This window comes from Curcuma longa, chromosome 1, assembly GCF_044706935.1.
Source record: "Curcuma longa cultivar G26 ecotype Majalengka, Jawa Barat chromosome 1, ITB_CL_G26_1.1, whole genome shotgun sequence".
Lineage (NCBI taxonomy): Eukaryota > Viridiplantae > Streptophyta > Magnoliopsida > Zingiberales > Zingiberaceae > Curcuma > Curcuma longa.
The window spans coordinates 14,921,749-14,938,911 of NC_133861.1; the positions used below are offsets into that span (position 1 = coordinate 14,921,749).

At 39.4% G+C, this 17,163-nt stretch overlaps 4 protein-coding genes across 4 annotated transcripts; 1 reads left to right on the plus strand and 3 right to left on the minus strand.

Moving 5' to 3' along the window:
- Positions 1–1,779: 1,779 nt before the first annotated feature.
- Positions 1,780–6,502, plus strand: LOC141833886 (uncharacterized). The gene is made up of 5 exons (XM_074721393.1): positions 1,780–1,870; positions 2,319–2,548; positions 2,628–3,816; positions 6,015–6,091; positions 6,202–6,502. Exons 2-4 carry the CDS (start codon positions 2,327–2,329, stop codon positions 6,020–6,022), a joined length of 1,419 nt encoding a protein of 472 aa, XP_074577494.1. The 5' UTR covers positions 1,780–1,870; positions 2,319–2,326; the 3' UTR covers positions 6,023–6,091; positions 6,202–6,502.
- A 316-nt stretch (positions 6,503–6,818) lies between these two features.
- Positions 6,819–8,104, minus strand: LOC141833893 (remorin 4.1-like). Its single transcript, XM_074721402.1, has 2 exons — positions 7,377–8,104; positions 6,819–7,222 (listed from the first exon to the last, which is right to left on the minus strand). The coding sequence occupies exons 1-2, from the start codon at positions 8,004–8,006 to the stop codon at positions 7,031–7,033; spliced, it is 822 nt and encodes a 273-aa protein (XP_074577503.1). The 5' UTR covers positions 8,007–8,104; the 3' UTR covers positions 6,819–7,030.
- A 1,101-nt stretch (positions 8,105–9,205) lies between these two features.
- Positions 9,206–12,306, minus strand: LOC141843288 (outer envelope pore protein 24B, chloroplastic-like). Its single transcript, XM_074731354.1, has 3 exons — positions 12,079–12,306; positions 11,629–11,997; positions 9,206–9,495 (listed from the first exon to the last, which is right to left on the minus strand). Exons 1-3 carry the CDS (start codon positions 12,277–12,279, stop codon positions 9,415–9,417), a joined length of 651 nt encoding a protein of 216 aa, XP_074587455.1. The 5' UTR covers positions 12,280–12,306; the 3' UTR covers positions 9,206–9,414.
- Positions 12,307–12,708: 402 nt separating this feature from the next.
- Positions 12,709–16,415, minus strand: LOC141841523 (phosphoglycerate kinase, chloroplastic-like). The gene is made up of 6 exons (XM_074729699.1): positions 15,811–16,415; positions 14,592–14,669; positions 14,235–14,495; positions 13,743–14,060; positions 13,441–13,599; positions 12,709–13,302 (listed from the first exon to the last, which is right to left on the minus strand). Exons 1-6 carry the CDS (start codon positions 16,222–16,224, stop codon positions 13,093–13,095), a joined length of 1,440 nt encoding a protein of 479 aa, XP_074585800.1. The 5' UTR covers positions 16,225–16,415; the 3' UTR covers positions 12,709–13,092.
- Between the last annotated feature and the right edge of the window lie 748 nt (positions 16,416–17,163).

Genomic DNA, 17,163 nt, shown 5'->3' on the forward strand with positions numbered 1-17,163 from the left:
TCCCAGGTTACGATGGGAGAAAGATGATTAGGATTAGTAGTTTTCTGGTTAATTAGTCACTCGGTAGGCGCATTTGGTAGCATTATGACACTAATTCTATAATTATCTATTCACGGAGGATCTATTTAACCACTGACGGCGTCGCGTCTGCTCACTGTCAAAGGCTACGACTTGGGATTAATACCACGATCATGAAGGCCGGCCTGCAGATGGAGCATGCCATCTGCCAATCACTCAATGACAATAAAGTTGGAGAAAAGTCGCGAGTAGTCCATTAATTTATAGAAGAAATAATAGCCTACTTCTCACTTATCCAGACAGAGACAAGCAGACATCGATCACCGGACTCAAGAACTATGCCCCTGCCAATCCATTTAATTTTACATTTCTACATACAATAAAATTAAAGTGTCTAATTTTATCACCTATGCCATTTAAATTTAAATGCTTACACGATCGAAGACATATATAAATAATGATTTCCAGTTGCAGTTACCAATTCAACCAATGGTCATTAGCCCTAACAACAAAGTTCCATCTCCCTCGGGCAAAAACCAAAAACAAGTGCGGTCAAATTATCACTCGTTATTCCATACATGGAAGTGCCTACCGAAATGCTAATTCCATCAGGTGGCCTTCTTGGACCTTGCACCTTCTCACAAACCGATCGAGTACAAAGGAAACTTGTAATAGCTGAGAGAGAGAAAACTTCTGTTGCCTATAAAATACAAAGCCACCCTTCCAGACGCTCACGCAGCAAGACAAATCACTGTCGAATCAGTTTTTGCATGAAACGATCGATGTCGAGACAAAATAACGATGTCATCATCCTCCGCTCCTCCATTGCACTGCTCACTGCTGCAACAGACAAAGGAGAGACACATCCTATAAGTGCTTGCTGAAGCTGCACAGAGACGAACTGTTTCTTACATGGCGATGTGGCACGTCATTCCAGGCCTCCGTGTGGTTCCCTATGCCTTGCGATGGAGAACCATCTCGAGTATTCTGAATTCCCGCCACTCGATCCTTCATTCACATTAGGCGTGCAGTCCAACACTGTTAACATGCATGCCTCTACGACGTCCAATGAACAGAGGTCGACACTTCTCAGTGTTTTACTTTGTTTCTTCTTTTCTTTCTCTTTCCGCATCAGATTTTTTTTTAATTTTATAATTAATATATATATATATATATATATATATATATATATATATATATATATATATATATATATATATATATATATATATATATTAAATGGATTCTTTATTGATTAATTGAATGATAAAATGTCAGAACTAAGTGAAGAAAATACGCAATTTAAATAATGAAAAATCTTAATCTTTCACAATCGCATTTAGAATAATTGAAAATCCTAATATGTATATTCTGGCAGGCGCTTGGATTAATTTGACAAAATGCATAAACAGTGGAGATGGTCTCACGTCGGATGCGAAAGTTTCTAAGGGCGGACAAGGGGTGGGCTCCACGATCGAGGCGGCAGCTCGGTGATCGAGAAAGCTTCGGTGGTACTTTGGGGATTAAAAAGAGTGTCCACATTTATATATATATATCATTATTATCACCCAGACCGATGCCTAATTGCACCTCTTAAACTTACTCTATTTTGCACCCAAGCCACGTCGTAAATTATTACAAACCCAGATCGTGACATGGTCTAGAAATCTCACTCGTTTATAAGTGAGGAGGATGAGAAGATACGAGAGACTAGAGAGAGAGAGAGAGAGAGAGAGAGAGAGAGAGAGAGAGGAGCTAAGAGGCTTCCTCGTGATGTCTCTTCCGCGCAGATCTTAGAAGCGGATGCCTCTTTCTTCTCGTCTCCGCATCTGATAAGATTGCGTTCAGATCGGTGAGCAAACTCGTCCCTCATTCCACTTTGTTTCATTATGGTTGGTATCCCCGCCGATCGGTTTGGATTGGATAGGTTTCGTTCGATCCAATTCACGGTGAGATTTCTCTTTGTTTCTCGTGGTTTTCTCAATTTAGTGGGGTTTTTGGTTTATTTGGCTCCTTGAACCATTGGATCCGCGAATATGTTGGAGTTTGAATCATTGCTTTGCTCTGTTGAGGTCTATACGACTTGTTGACTAGTTCTTAAAATCATTGCTTTCCATCGTCGAATTGTGGCGCCACTATTCCTGATGACTCGTTTTAGCTTTAAAATTTGATTTTATGAGGAGAATTGTTGGGGGGGGGGGGGGGGGGGGGGGGGGGGGGGGGAATTGTTGGATTTAAGTATCGGGGATTCGGGATTGATAGGATCAGACAATGATGTCTTTTGGCGGTGGTTGATGCAGGAAAAGGAATGGAGATGGATCACGGGAAGCTCTTCGTCGGTGGAATCTCATGGCAGACCAATGAGGATGGGCTTCTAGAGTACTTCAGCAAGTACGGGGAAGTTATAGAGGCGGTGATCATGAAGGATCGCAATACGGGCCGCGCCCGTGGCTTCGGATTCATCGTGTTTGCAGACCCTGCAGTTGCTGAAAGAGTTGTAATGGAAAAGCACACAATAGACGGTTGGATGGTAACTCCTTCGACTATGCCTCATCACATTCATTTGTTTCCACTTAGTTTTTGCTGATGATTCTTTAGTAGTCTGTCAGGTGGAGGCGAAGAGGGCTGTTCCTAGAGACGATCAGCGAATGATTACCAAAAACAACGGCAGTGCTCCAGGATCTCCCGTCCCTGGCCGTACGAAGAAGATTTTTGTCGGAGGTCTTCCATCTACGCTAATGGAGAGTGATTTCAAGAAGTACTTCGATCAGTTTGGGATAATCACTGATGTTGTGGTAATGTACGATCATAATACTCAGAGGCCAAGGGGGTTCGGATTCATCACTTTTGACTCCGAGGATGCTGTGGACAGGGCATTGGTCAAAACCTTCCATGAGTTAAATGGCAAGATAGTGGAGGTCAAGAGGGCTGTTCCTAAGGAGATGTCCCATGGACCTACCATTCGCTTGCCAATCAATGGATATAATTATGGTATGAATCGTGCAAACAACTTCGTAAATAGGTACATTCAGGGATATAAGCCAAGAATGATCAATCACTATGATGGAATGCAACTGGATGGTAGAATAGGACCCCTGGGTAATGGCAGGAATGGATTCAGTTCAGTTGCCCCTGGCTTTGGAATGGAAACAGATTATGAGCAGACCATGAACTCAAATTTTGCAGGGCATTCAGTATACACTAACCATCCGAGTTATGGGCAGACTTTGAACCCCTACTATGATGGAAATTCAATTGGGCATAGTAGTTCCACTACATATGGTGGTCATAATGAAAATAGTAGCTCGATTTTCAGCTCAATAGATGGCAATGCATGGGTAGATTTTATGCTTAACAATGCTAATAAATCTGCCACTTCAAATGCTTCCACAGCATCTGAGAGTAGGAGTATTGTTGGGTCTGGCAGTGGTAGCTTGAACTGGGACAGTTCGTTTTCATCTCAATTAAGAGGGACTGGTTCTGGCTACAATAGTGGGAATCCAGGCTACCAAGGTGGGGATTATATTGTCTTTGGTAGCAGAACTAATGAAAGAGGAATTTCTCCTGCCTTTCCTGATGCTAATCTTACTACAACTTCAGGATACCATGGGATTTATACCAAATTGTTTGATAGTACTTCAGTTTATGGAGACCCAACGTGGCAATTATCTTTATCAGAACTTGTTAGCACTGTCCCATTCAGTTATAAGCTTGGCAAATCTGAGCTAGACATAACAGACAATGGTTTTGCAGATTATATGGCTAGCTATAAAATGAAGAATAAGCAACCAGATCAAGGTAAGCAGTTTATGTGCATATATTGCCTCAGATGTAAAATTAATAGCATGTATATTCTAAATTCTTTTAAGGCGATACAAGATATTTCTTTGGAGATCAACTGATATTTAATTAGCTTATGAACACTTCTATAAAGGTGATACATATTAGGCTTTATCGATTATCTTGGTTTATTAAGGAGAAATTTATTAGTCACATTTTCTTAAAGGTAATTTCTTGAATTTAATACTTTCACATAGTATAGTTGTTTATTTTGCAGAAAAGAGATATCTTAACAAAGAGAAAACCAAGATGAGGTCGACATTTGCTACAGTTCCCTGCTATATGTCATCATCAGTCTAAATCAAATATAATCTTTTTAAAGATGTGCTTCTTAGTGATTATACAATTTGATTATTAACTTATAGTTCATATCTAACCATCTTTTAGTTTTTTGGTCTCATTCTAATTCTTGTAGACCTTTGAGTTTTATAAGAAAGTTGTATATTTGAGATCCAATTAGAAAAATAGTTATTCTAGTAGATAGTTAACAAAGTACAGAATTCCAAAGTACTTGGTCAAGGAAAGAAATAATTATATTGTAAAGCTTCATTATTGTTAGGATTAATGTTTTAAGTGTCATTCTATGCCAACGTTTTGGTCTAATTGTGCCGACACTCGCACACTTCAAAGCTTTCCGATCAAATCAAATGAGTTTGAATATTCTAATCGCCTTATACTTAACTTGTTTTCCTTCAAATATTAGTGTATAATAATCATAAAGCCAATTGAATTAAAATTTTAAAGCTAACAAGTCACAAAAAATATTATAAACATTCTAACTTGTCGTTATACCTTTGTAATACCAAAACGAGTAATCGTGCATCATATGAGACTATTAATTCTTTAAGCATCCTATTGAGATTAATTCTAGAATTTTTTAAAGACTTGTTAAAACAATGCTTGTAGGACATGTGCTATTGGAATTGATTTTTTCTATATGTCCATAAAGATATCTCAACGGACCACTAAGTTGAACTTGAACTATCACAATTGAAACTAGAACAACAATATGTACGGGGTATATTTTGATTTTTATGATTCTAGTGTCACTCCACTTTGTTATTTTTTGTGCTTTAGTGCACCTTTTTTCCTCTCTTTTTAAGTATTCTATCTCCTCCCCATGATTGATAAATGGAATAAAAAGATGTCTTGGGAATTGAATCTTTTTGTATTGGCACTATGGCATAGTGACATTTAGTCATGCTGACATAATATTGGTCGACACCTGACACTAAGGTTAGGACTGATAAATGTGTTGTTTTTAACTAATTTGTCAAGAAGATGGATATTCATGCTCCTATGAAGGTTATGATGGATGTATGAAATATTGCTGCAACTCTATGTTAACTTGTATCACCTACTGTAAATCAACTAACTGTTGAAACTTTAGATAAGGTAAAAGCATGAAGCATCTTTTTCTATTGCATTGTACTCATCTAGTGATAACACCTGACCAAGAACAAACCAAATAGATTTTCGAGGAAGTTCCTTTTAGTGGTTCACTGAAGAACATAAAGCATGCACTTGTAGTCACAACAGCTTCATTTTCTATAATACCTTCCTGAACTGGATCTCCCTTCTAGACTTCTTAACTATATTAACAATTAGGTCAATATCGCATAGAATGTGGAATGCCCTTCAAATCTTGTAAAACAATTTGTTTCATTTTTGCTTTGGTCGAACCAGTGCTTGGGCAAACTAGGCAACAGAGCAGTTCCACTTGGAACGTGATATTTCATATGCAATTATTTTTTAAATTTTTCGATCAGAAATTTTTCTTGAAATTTATTAGAAATATATAAGTGTAATAAGAATCTCAGAATTACACTGATTTAACCCTGAGAAATTTAAGTTCATGTTAATTATTATTCTTTTCCTAAGCATCTAATTTGATTGGTATCTTATTTTTCATTTGCCTTCAAGTTCAATTTCTACCAGATTCTGCATGATTTTTTACTTTCTTTGTTCGATTTTTACCAAATGACTTTTACATTACAAATCAAGCAGCATACTCTTAACTCTCAATAGAAGAAAGTCTGATTAGTAACAAGGAAAATAAACTTTGCAACATTCTCTGTTGCTTCTCTATGAATAGTTTGTCCTCAAGTTTTCCCTTCCTTGCTTCTCATCTAATATGTTATAATTTATTTTTGCAGAAACCTAAATCCTTGCCTGCATATTTTCCCTGTTAGATTTGTTGTTATGAAGAATGGAGCATACTTAGTGTGAAAATGTACACACTTTTTTCTCTCCTCTTGCTTGATTAGGAATCTCAATTTCCCTCTTATTTGACATGCGAAAAAGCTTCCATACATTTTGACTACTGGAAATTGCTTTATGCAGGAATTGCTACCTAGATATAATTTTCCCTCTTCCATAGGAATAAGCATTGACTACAGCCAGCGAGTATGACAGATTGAGAGTTGTACATGTTAGGTGCATTCTATGCATTGTTAAATATACAAAGCTAACAAGAAGTTTATTCAGTAAGTCCACAAAGTAAAAGAGTCTGGGTTTTGTGCAGTGATTGGGATTCGATATAAATTCCACTAGTAGGTTTTGTGTTGTTGGGTTTGTTTGAGGTGTAAAGTGTGTGATTGTGAGATACTTTCATATCCAAACCCCTAGATTCATGCTGGTATTAGTTCAGATAGAAATTTAGAAGTATATCAGAAAGATGAAAGAAAAGGTTTGGTGTGTGTGCCACCCAGTTATTTTTATTGTTCTCTCTATTACTATGATTATTATTATTATTATTATCTCGATCGGTTGTCCATGGAGTGCTGAGGTTTGATTGTTTTACAAGATCATTCTTCATAACTGTTATTTGTATTTCAACTTTCACACAAGTTGTTCAGTAACAAGTTATTTTTTCTTCGTGCATCTGTTTCTATTTTGTTCACCCCAAATACCCAATTAGTTTGATTCATACATAGTTTTAACACATCTTGTTGGTACGGTTTACAAACCAAACAAGAACTTGACCTCATTAAGCAACCCAGGCTTGTATCGATATATTACAGGACAATTCAGACTTTATCACGCTTACAGTTCGCACTCTATTATTCATATATTTACATAAACAGAATAGTCGATCTGTTCAAGTCTTTGATTTTGGAAATTTAATGAAGTGATTCGTTCATGTGTGATTCAATAATTGATCCATAACTAGCTAGAAGAAAGGGCGTTTAGATGGAGCTCTGCCTATGGCTCTCATGAAATTTGCGAGCTCGAGCACCTTGGCGACCTTGGTTCCCCTCTTGGCCTCTGCCGACGCCAGCTTCTCCACCGCCTTCTGGTGCGCCTTTGCCACGTCGTTCTGCATCTTCTCCATCGCCTTCGCTCGCTGCTCCTCCAACCTCCTCTGTTCCAGTTCAATCCAAATTCATTATAAATTCGAAACGAATAAAGATTCGATCTTTTTTACTTGGAAACGAATCGAATTTTGATTTTCTTTGTTGGAGAAGAACCAAGATTCGATCGACCGATTGTTTGATTGGATAAAAAAATCTTATCACCTCGAGTTTCTTCAAACAAACCGTGGCTTTCTCGACCTGCTCGTTCTCCCATCCGTTGATCTCCACCTCCTCGCGCTTGAACCGGTTGTTGACCTTCGCCACCTCCGCAGTCTGCCACGCGGCGATCTTTGATTCCACCTCCTCCTTCTTCACCACGTGGACCGGGAGCCCATCGGCGACGGCGGCGGCGGAGGAGGAAGACTCGCCGCCGCCGCTGCCTGCTTGGGGAGGGCGGCGGGGGGAGGGGAAAGGATTATTATCGGGGACGATGGCGAGTGGGTTGGTCTCCTCCAGCTCGTCATCCCCGATGCGGTCGAGCTGCTCAGCAGAAGCGGCGCCGCCACTGATCTGCTGCTGGATGTTGGAGCCTGCGACGACCATGGCGTTGAACTCCCTGCTTACAGTCGTGAATCCGCCGTACTCGCTGACCCCGTCGACGCTCCCGATGGAGAGCGACGCCAACGAGCGGACGCTGCCGCCCTCCCAGGCGTCCTCCCGGTGGCGGCCGAGGCTGGAGTGGGAACCCGGGGTCGCTAACGCGTGGATATCCCGGAACTCGGCGCTGTTCCGGCCGGAGGCGGCGTCTTCATGGTCGGCGGAGGCGTTGCTATGCCGGGGATCATTCAGCATGCCCAAGTTAAGAGTGGGTGGAACTTGGAAGCATGGCGTCGATTAGCTTAGTGAGAGAAGTAATTGATAGATTGCGTGGAATAAACTAAGTGATCTTTTGTTTGTGTCCCGATGAACTAAATAATTGCAACTTAATTAATAATGGAATACTCAATTGTGCGTCGTCGGTGGACTCCCTATTCTGCCTTTTTGATTAGCGGAACGCGTACGTGGAGGCTCCAGTAGCGCAAGTAAATTCCGGTGCAGCCGCATTTTTAATTAATTATTATAGGAAAAGTTACATTTAGATAGTCATTAGACAGATGATGTTTTAGTTGTTAATCATCACAAAATAGCAAAACTTTAAAGACGTCCTTAAGAATTATTACTACTTTCAAGTATTCTATTATTTTTTGCCTTATTAATAATTTTATAATAATTTCTGTCATTCAGATTACTTTTAAATTGGTGTTGTAATTTTCATTTAGTTTACATGATTTAGGTATGGACACTCAAAATGCTGATTAACATGGAATATTTTATCACAGAAGGAAACCATCTTTGTCACGTGACGCGGCATTGGGGTGGAACGTGACGCGACGCCTGTCGTGTCGATGGAGGAGGACGCTCCACCTCCCGTCTGGTACGCCGCCTGTTGGGCCCCACAGGCCACCACCAATACCACCTCTCGCCCCCGCAGCCTCAGATGCGGCGGCCTCAAGTAGTAGCATTCAAACTGTAAGCAAGGGTCGATTTTGAGGGGATATATATGTTGTAGGAATATGAATTAATCGACTCAAAACTGAGATAATTCACAATGTTTAAATACGAGTTTAAACAGTAATATATAATAATTTTAAAATGTTTAAATACAAGTTCAAACAATTACCATATAACTTCGAATGTGAAAATAAGTTGACAAGATCATCACAATCAACAATATACTCCAGTTGGAAAATGGCCACCAAATCCGAAATGCAACGCAGAAATATACAAATTAACCTGGAAAAAACCAGATGACGATAAGATTTACAAGGAATATTTAACATAAAACTTCCAGAAATATTGACCTAAGAAGACGAATTCCTCCCAGTCTGAACGATTTGCAACTTTTTCATAGGAGATGACATGGTGGGACCCCATTGATTACATTTACCACTTTCTCCTAGCAGCAAACAAATGACTATTGAAGCTAAGCAACTATGAGCTCTGGAAGAAAATTAGTTCACAATATTACAAAAGTTGTTAGTTTGATTCATTCATTATATTTTCACCATTCTATTCCAATACACCCTTATTGATTGACAATGCAAGTTAAATAAATAGTGCCGAAAATAAAGTTTCTCCTCCGTGAATCTAAGTCGGACGAGAGGCAGCTTGTTCTGTATCTTATGATCCATGCAAATAAGTGAATTTCATTGGGAAATAATCAAATCTCATAATTCCATGTACTCTCGGCAATCAATTGTGGAGTTTTTTGTTGATCTGCTAAGTTGACGATTGCGCATATCTGTAAGAGGAGCGATGGTTACAAAAATAGCATTTAACAGCATACCTCAAACAAAACTATGAAACTTACAATTGCAAAACCAGTGTTATTAAATGTGCATAGGAGACCCGGAGGTGCATAATTTACAGGGAGAGTAATGAAACTACAGAAAATGGTAGTTTATTTTGATAAAATGGTTATTGAAATTGCTTCTCCATAATGATCTCAGAGCACTTATGGGTGGTAGTGGGTTCACCATAGCTCAGGAGAAGATAAGCTTAACTGTCTTTATGCAAATACTATATACAGAAAATTGAAGCTAATTAGACAAGAAAACAACAAGATGGAAAGCATAATCAACTTTAATGATGCAACCAATGAACCGCCTCTAAATAGATGAGGCATATTCATTTACTCTTTTCTATTACACTGATTGAATGTATCCTTTCCGAGTTTTTGTGCAACTTTAGAGCTCTTTTGACATGAATGCTACTTGTACCATTAATAATAGTCTACCCTTTGGTCCTCATTATACAACTAATCTCCAGTTCCACACATCTTGTCTGTAACAGTTAGTCCTACCACTTCAGCCTAGAAGACTGGCCAACACGAGATCAGCTAATCTGGTAAGATCCCAATAGATATCTAGCCTTTAGGGTGATCCAGTAATGCTGATAAAGAAGTGCCTTTTCAATATTATTAGTAACAATAAATTTACCTTGAGATACACTCAAAGGGGCTATTGCATGTTCAACTACGAGAGAAAGAATTCTGAATATTGCAAGCATTTATCTTTGATTCATAGAAACCGGGACAGCTCGGTCCATCAAAGCTGAAGCCAATAATCAGCATACAAGGACATATGAAATTTCCTTTCTCCATTTTGGATGATTTCCAGAGCATGTTGAACTTATGTTAGCTAGGCATGAGAGTCTACACAAATGGACGTTAGATTATTCATTTCCTAGCTTGCAAGTCCCCAAAGACTTCTAGAATATCATATGAATAATGACCCAGTTCATAGATTTCTTAGCTAGCCACTCAATTGAGCACAAAGATGATCATCTCCCATGAACTTTCTCAAGTTCAACCAGAAGTTTGAAATCAATGAAAATTTCTAGTCTTTTTGCATTCAGATTCAACAAAGCTATTCAAACAATACATGTGAATTTTACAAACAACAGCAAGAAACTGTGCAACATGAGTCTGAAAATTTTGAAAGCTCAAGGAAATTTCATGGTGCTAGGCATGCTAAGAGAATGACAGCTTAGAGTAAAATCAAAATGCATCCGGTGAACTTTAATTAATATGATTATGCATCAAAGAGGTATGGTGGTTGGGTCTTGAGACTGTGTACTTAGCAGAGGTGCATTCCCTAACTCACTTCAACAATTTTCATGATCTGAATCATGTTATAGATAATTCTCATTTCACATCAAGCTGTAAATTGAAAGGATACTTCAATAAATCAATGATGTGACTAGAACGTGGACTAAAGAAAAATGATACAGAATAAAAAAAACTCAAATATTTGCTCAAAGAATGTCTATAGAAATATGAATTCCGATGAACATTTAAGAAATATGACTATTTGAACTATTCTACTCCAGATAATTTGCAGAAATAGTCTAGTATTGTAAAAGGATTATGACTTTTATTGTTCTAATCACAGGGGATGTGCAGGAAAATGAAATAAAGAAATTGTCTAGATGTAACTAATAACAAATTTTGAAAAGAAAAAATCTCACCCAACGTCAAATTTAAACAAAGCATCATGGTTATCTGGAGTTATGCACTTTATATTTTGAGAAACAAATAAAACATCCAAGGAAAAAAAAATGTAAGTTGATAATTTGAGCCAGTTTTCATTTGTGAGTCAATTTATAGACCGCTTTTACTACCGAGTCTATAGTAGAGCATATTGATTATCACATTAGGGGACACAAAATACCCTAATCGAACCATACGAAATCTTTAAGACCATCATCCATTGTTTGCAGAATAGTTCTCAGGGCAACCAAACGATCGAGTAATGACCAAATCTAACTCGTTAGTCGTAACTACAGAACTGCAAATATTAAATTGATTTGCTATGCAAAAAATAGTAAAAGTGGAGGATTTGGAAAGGACTCAGATTCTCAGAGTATGGTTTACCTTGAAGGAGCCACTGTCCTTGGGAACCCTGCACCACTCGAGGTCAAGATTACTAGTGGAGGTATGGTATGTGGCCTTGAGGGAGTCTCCCTCCTCGAACTTCCTGGTGACGGCGAAGTCCCAAGAGTTCTTAGACACATCATAGCAGGGCTCCAGCACCGTCCTGCCCAATTCCCCGTGCGCGTACACGTACTTAACCTTGCAGGCGCTCGGCTCACCAAACGTGTAGCTCACGTTAACCTTGTCGGAGGGATTGAAGGCAACGGAACCGTCGAGAGTCGTCCGATTACTCTCCCGGGCGTGGATGTAGGTCAAATTCACCGTCTTGTCCATCAAACGGACGGAATTCATGAATTGGAACCGCACATCCTAAAGCGATATAAACATAAAAGAGTCAATCGATGAATCAATTAAGGCAAGGGATGGAAGAAGAAGGGAGAAGAGGCAGACGTTGGCGGGCAGGTGGTAGTCAAGGATGAAGGCACCGGGTTTCTCGACGGAGAGTGCGAGGCCGTTGAGGGAGGGGCCACGGATGAAGGTGGCGTCGGTCATGGATGCCTTGATGCGGACATCGCCAGCATTGACTGCGAGAGTGGAGACAGCGGTGGCGCCCTTGTTCGCCTCGTACCGGCCCTTCAACGTCGCCTTCATCTTCCCCGCTCTCTCTCTCTCTCTCTCTCTCTCTCTCAAAGTGCTTTTATGGTCAAAGGACCGATGGGATTTGGCAGGAGTGGCGGCGGCTACAGATAAATGCACGCGTTAGAACTGAACGAACCGGAAAGTAGATGGTCCGAATCATCGACGTCCAAACCGAACCGCATATTTGTCGATCATTCATCACAAGCAAATTGAACGAACCGAACCGGCAATTTATAAACCCAACTAGCAATATCAACTATATTCATCGATTAATCCTTGATTAATGTTATATAATTATACAAATAAATTAAATAAAAATTATGTTTTAGTTTAATATTGTATTTTTAACATTATATTTGATAAGGGATAGATAGATAGATTGCCTGTTTTTGAGAAACCAAAGTGAAATAATAATATTGGCCGAAGGATTTAAAGAGAGGATTTCTGTAGAATAACTACTATATTGAGTTCAGGCAAACAAAAAATGACATTACACAAGCTCAATCTGTGACTCACCGATTGAAGAACTTAAAACTATTATCATAATCTGGTACAAATAGAATCTGACTTGAAAATAAACAGGTTGTTTCACCAACCCAGAGACAGACTTGTGACAATTTAAAAGGCTTGCAGAATCCACTTATTAAATAGCAAGACTTGTAGCTCTGCAGCAGGAAGCTCTTCTAAGTCTTGAGGGGTGGGTTCTCTTCTGTAGGGACGAAAGGGAGAAAGAAATTCTAATCATCGCAATGTTATGGTTTTTAAATGGAATTGTAAGCCACCAATTCTGGAGCTTAAGGAAGAAATAATAATCTGGTATCAAGTTCAAGCAGCTACAGCTACTGCTTCTTCCAATGCAACAACTCCTGGAAGCTCTTTTCCTTCCAAAAGCTCCAAGCTAGCTCCTCCACCAGTTGATATGTGGCTCATTACATCAGCTACTCCAACTTTCTCGACAGCAGCAACAGAGTCTCCACCTCCGATTATTGTTGTCGCCCCTTTTCCACTGAGCTCTGCTAACTTTTTGGCAATGGCCTGCCAAGTTAAAAAGAGTAAAATTTTGCTTTCTGGTGCCATAATGAATCACACAGAAAACTCAATGAACTCACTTATAATTCAGAATCTCCATTAGTACGACTAATATATATTAATGAGAAGAGAAATTATCCTTACCTCAGTTCCAACAGCGAACTTGTCAAACTCAAACACTCCCATTGGACCATTCCAAATAATGGTCTTGGTTGTATCCAGTGAATCACTAAATGTCTTAACTGAATCTGGGCCAATATCCAATCCCATCCAACCATCAGGAATTCCAGATGCTGGCACGACCTGCACAAAAATTAGTGGTCCTTGATCACCACTTTGTTTTTGGCATTGATAATATACACAGATTGTGCTATTTCAAGGATAGCGAGGACGAGATGTGTGATCCATAATAGTTTTCCCAAGCAACTAGTAAGAGATTAGCAAACCTTGCTGGCTGCATCAGGTGCAAACTTATCAGCCACGACAACATCAGTTGGCAACAAAAGAGAGACACCTTTGGCTTTGGCTTGTGCAATAAGAGTTTTTGCAAGCTCAAGTTTGTCATCCTCTACTAAAGAAGAACCCACTGAGAAGCCTTGTGCCTTGTAAAATGTGAATATCATTCCTCCACCCAAAAGGAGAACATCACATTTCTCTAATAGTGATTCAATCACTCCAATTTTAGATGACACCTTTGAACCACCTACGATTGCTGCAAAAGGTCTCTTGGGGCTTGAAACAGCACCTACAAGATAATCAAGTTCCTGCAAATATATGGAATGAACAATTTTAGCAAAGTGAACATAAAACAGGAACCAAAATATGGAATGAACAATTTGTTTGGCACGGTTCAAATGTGTCAATATTATTTTGCAAAGCCTCAAATAAATAGATGCAAAATGACAGACCTATAAGTTGTTTTCAATGTTTATACCTACCTTCTGCAGTAGAAAACCAGCGACAGAGGGCTTCAAGAACTTGGTGACACCCTCCGTTGATGCATGTGCTCTATGTGCTGTTCCGAATGCATCATTTACATAGAGATCCGCTAGTGCTGCCAGCTTCTTTGCAAATTCAGGGTCATTTTTCTCTTCTTCTTTATAGAATCTTACATTTTCGAGAAGTAGAACACCACCTTCAGGAAGTGCATTGACCAATTTCTCAACTTCTGGACCAATGCAATCATCGGCTTTCTCAACCTATTCATGCAAAGAAAGAATAGTTTGGAATAACAAATGCCCACTGGTAGAATTCCGTGCTTGCAATATACCATACAAGTTAGAATACAATCAAACCTTGATTCCGAGAAGTTCAGAAAGCCTAGGCACAATAGGGGCCAAGCTGAATTTCGGTGTGACACCCTTTGGACGTCCCTGATTATCCAAATAAATAATATATAAGTACGGTGGCAATAACTCTAAAACCTATACAACTAATTAGTAACCATATGACAAAGTGTAAACATTATCTATTATAGCATGGACAACAATAACTAGAGTAAATGACATTATAATAATCCTCGCAGAGGCTAATTGAAATTGCAGTTCATTGTGGTATTCCAATAATTCAATCAAACATCAAGAAAGCCAGCAAGCCATCACTTTATAGTCAGGATTCTTCCATATCCACAGAGATCAACTCAAGAATTGCTAGCAAAAAATTCCTCAAAGCAAATATTGAAATCCGAGATGGAATCGTATAAATTGTTATACATCTACTTTTATGACAAAGATCATATAACTGGCAAAAGGTTCTTTTTAAGATGGATTTGATGTAGAATAAAATTCCAAAATCTTTTGAATTAGTAAAAGAGAAAAAGTAAAGGGCATTATAAATCAGTCCTCCATACCATGAGATTACAGAGGTGGAAAATATCATGGCTGCTGTAACATCTCATCTTTGCACTTTGAAGGGTTTTTTTTTAACAAAAAACAACTTGCCGGTCCAGCATGGAATAATTGCCATTATAGTTGAATTAACAGCATATTTGGAACCAATTTCTATTGAAAAGAGAATTAACAGCATATTTGGCACCAATTTCTATCGAAAATAATTAAAGAGCAGTTGAAAAAGACTTCCTTCCTTCTAACTCTTTTGTTTGAATTTAAATGAGAAAATCAGAATTGAAATTCCTTTTCTTAGTTCTTACGTCTGGAATCGTTGATTAAGGATATGCTTGGTATTATATTGTAAATTTTTTAGTCTCGGAAATTCTTGAGAACTCTCAAATGTAAACGCATAGATTTCTAACATAATTTTTTCAATAACAAAGTTCAAAGTTTATTTTTCTTTTTTTGCCGCCAAAGACAGGAATCTGCTACACTATTAGACAGAATTCAGATACCATAAACCTTGATGGCTCCAAGCAATTTGTAAAAGCAATAAACAACAAATATCGAGTTGACAGCATGCGCATTGCAGATTCGTTAGCTAAAAGCATAACATTTAAGAACGTCCGTGATATATGATAGAAACCCGAGTTGCAAAATAGTTCGACCAAGGAAAGACGCTTACCAGATGGCTGGAAAGGATGACCTTGGCCCCGTTGCTGATCAAATGCTTGATGGTCGGCACAGCCGCCCGGATCCTAGTATCATCTGTGATGTTACGATCCTCATCTAGGGGCACATTCAGATCCGCTCGGACGAACACCTTCTTCCCCTTGAGGTCAGCCGTAGTGAGGTCACCAACGCTCTTCTTTGCCATTGACACCACTCCGCGCGTCCCTCTCCCGCTCTTCCCGGCCACCGCCTGGATCCTGTCGGCGACGTGGGCGGTCAGCAAACGATCAGCCGTGGCGCAGGCGAATCCCAGCCGTCGGAACGAGGGTCGGAGAGAAACCGAAGCGGAGGCAGACGCCGCGGCCACACGCCGGCGTGATGAGGAGGTCGGGAGGAGGGAGAAGGTGGCGGCGGCGGTGGAAGTCATGGATGGCGAGCTCTGGAGAAAGATGGAGAGGGCAAGCGGGGAAAGGAGAGAGGGTTAAAAGGTGGTTGGGTTTGTGGAGGAGATCGCGAGGGCATGGATTTTGCTTATCGAGGAGGAGCGGTGGAGAGAGGGTACGTAGTGGTTCTCTTCGATCGATGACCAAGGGGTTGTTGATTTGGGCGGGTGGAGGATTTTGGTGGCCGTTTGCGGGAAGAGATGACCAAGGGATTGACTTTAATATATATCTATATATATTCCAAATCTTTTTAATTATGCTACATGGCCATTCTCTTCTTTAGATGAAATCTACACACGGTCGGCTTTATTCATGGCCACTCCTGATTCTCTATTGATGTACGTAGTTTCATGAGGAATTGTGAGCAATTCATGGGGAATTGTGTGCAATTCTTGAGGAATTGGTGAAAGCAATTGTAAGGTTGGAAACTTTAAACATCAGAGTGGCTTGTTGAGCAATTGGTGAGAACAATTTTAATTTAATCATTAGAGTGGCTTGTCGAGAGCTCTGGCACCAGGTTAATCTTCCATTGGAGCGTGTTTCAAGTTACTTCTGTCATCTCTCAAAGCCACTCTTGAGGAGCATGTACGATGGATAATTAATTGACTGATAGTTTGACCTTCCACGATGATTGACTGAAACAGTTTGTAACAGTAGTTCCTTTCCAGAGAGAGGTAAACTGGACCTGTGACAATTCTGTTATGTTTTGACATTAAAAAAAAAAAGGCAATCCTGTATGTATGTGGAAGGGATGTTTCTCTGAAGAAATATTTCTAGAAAGTTTATTGGTTAATTGTAATATTCTCACGTGTACCAAACATCAAATATTGCAGTGCAAGTTAAAGTTGATTGTGCAAAACACTTTTTCATAGTTATTGGAGAACCTTATTGTTCTGTGGGCAATTTGAATTTGTATCAAAACT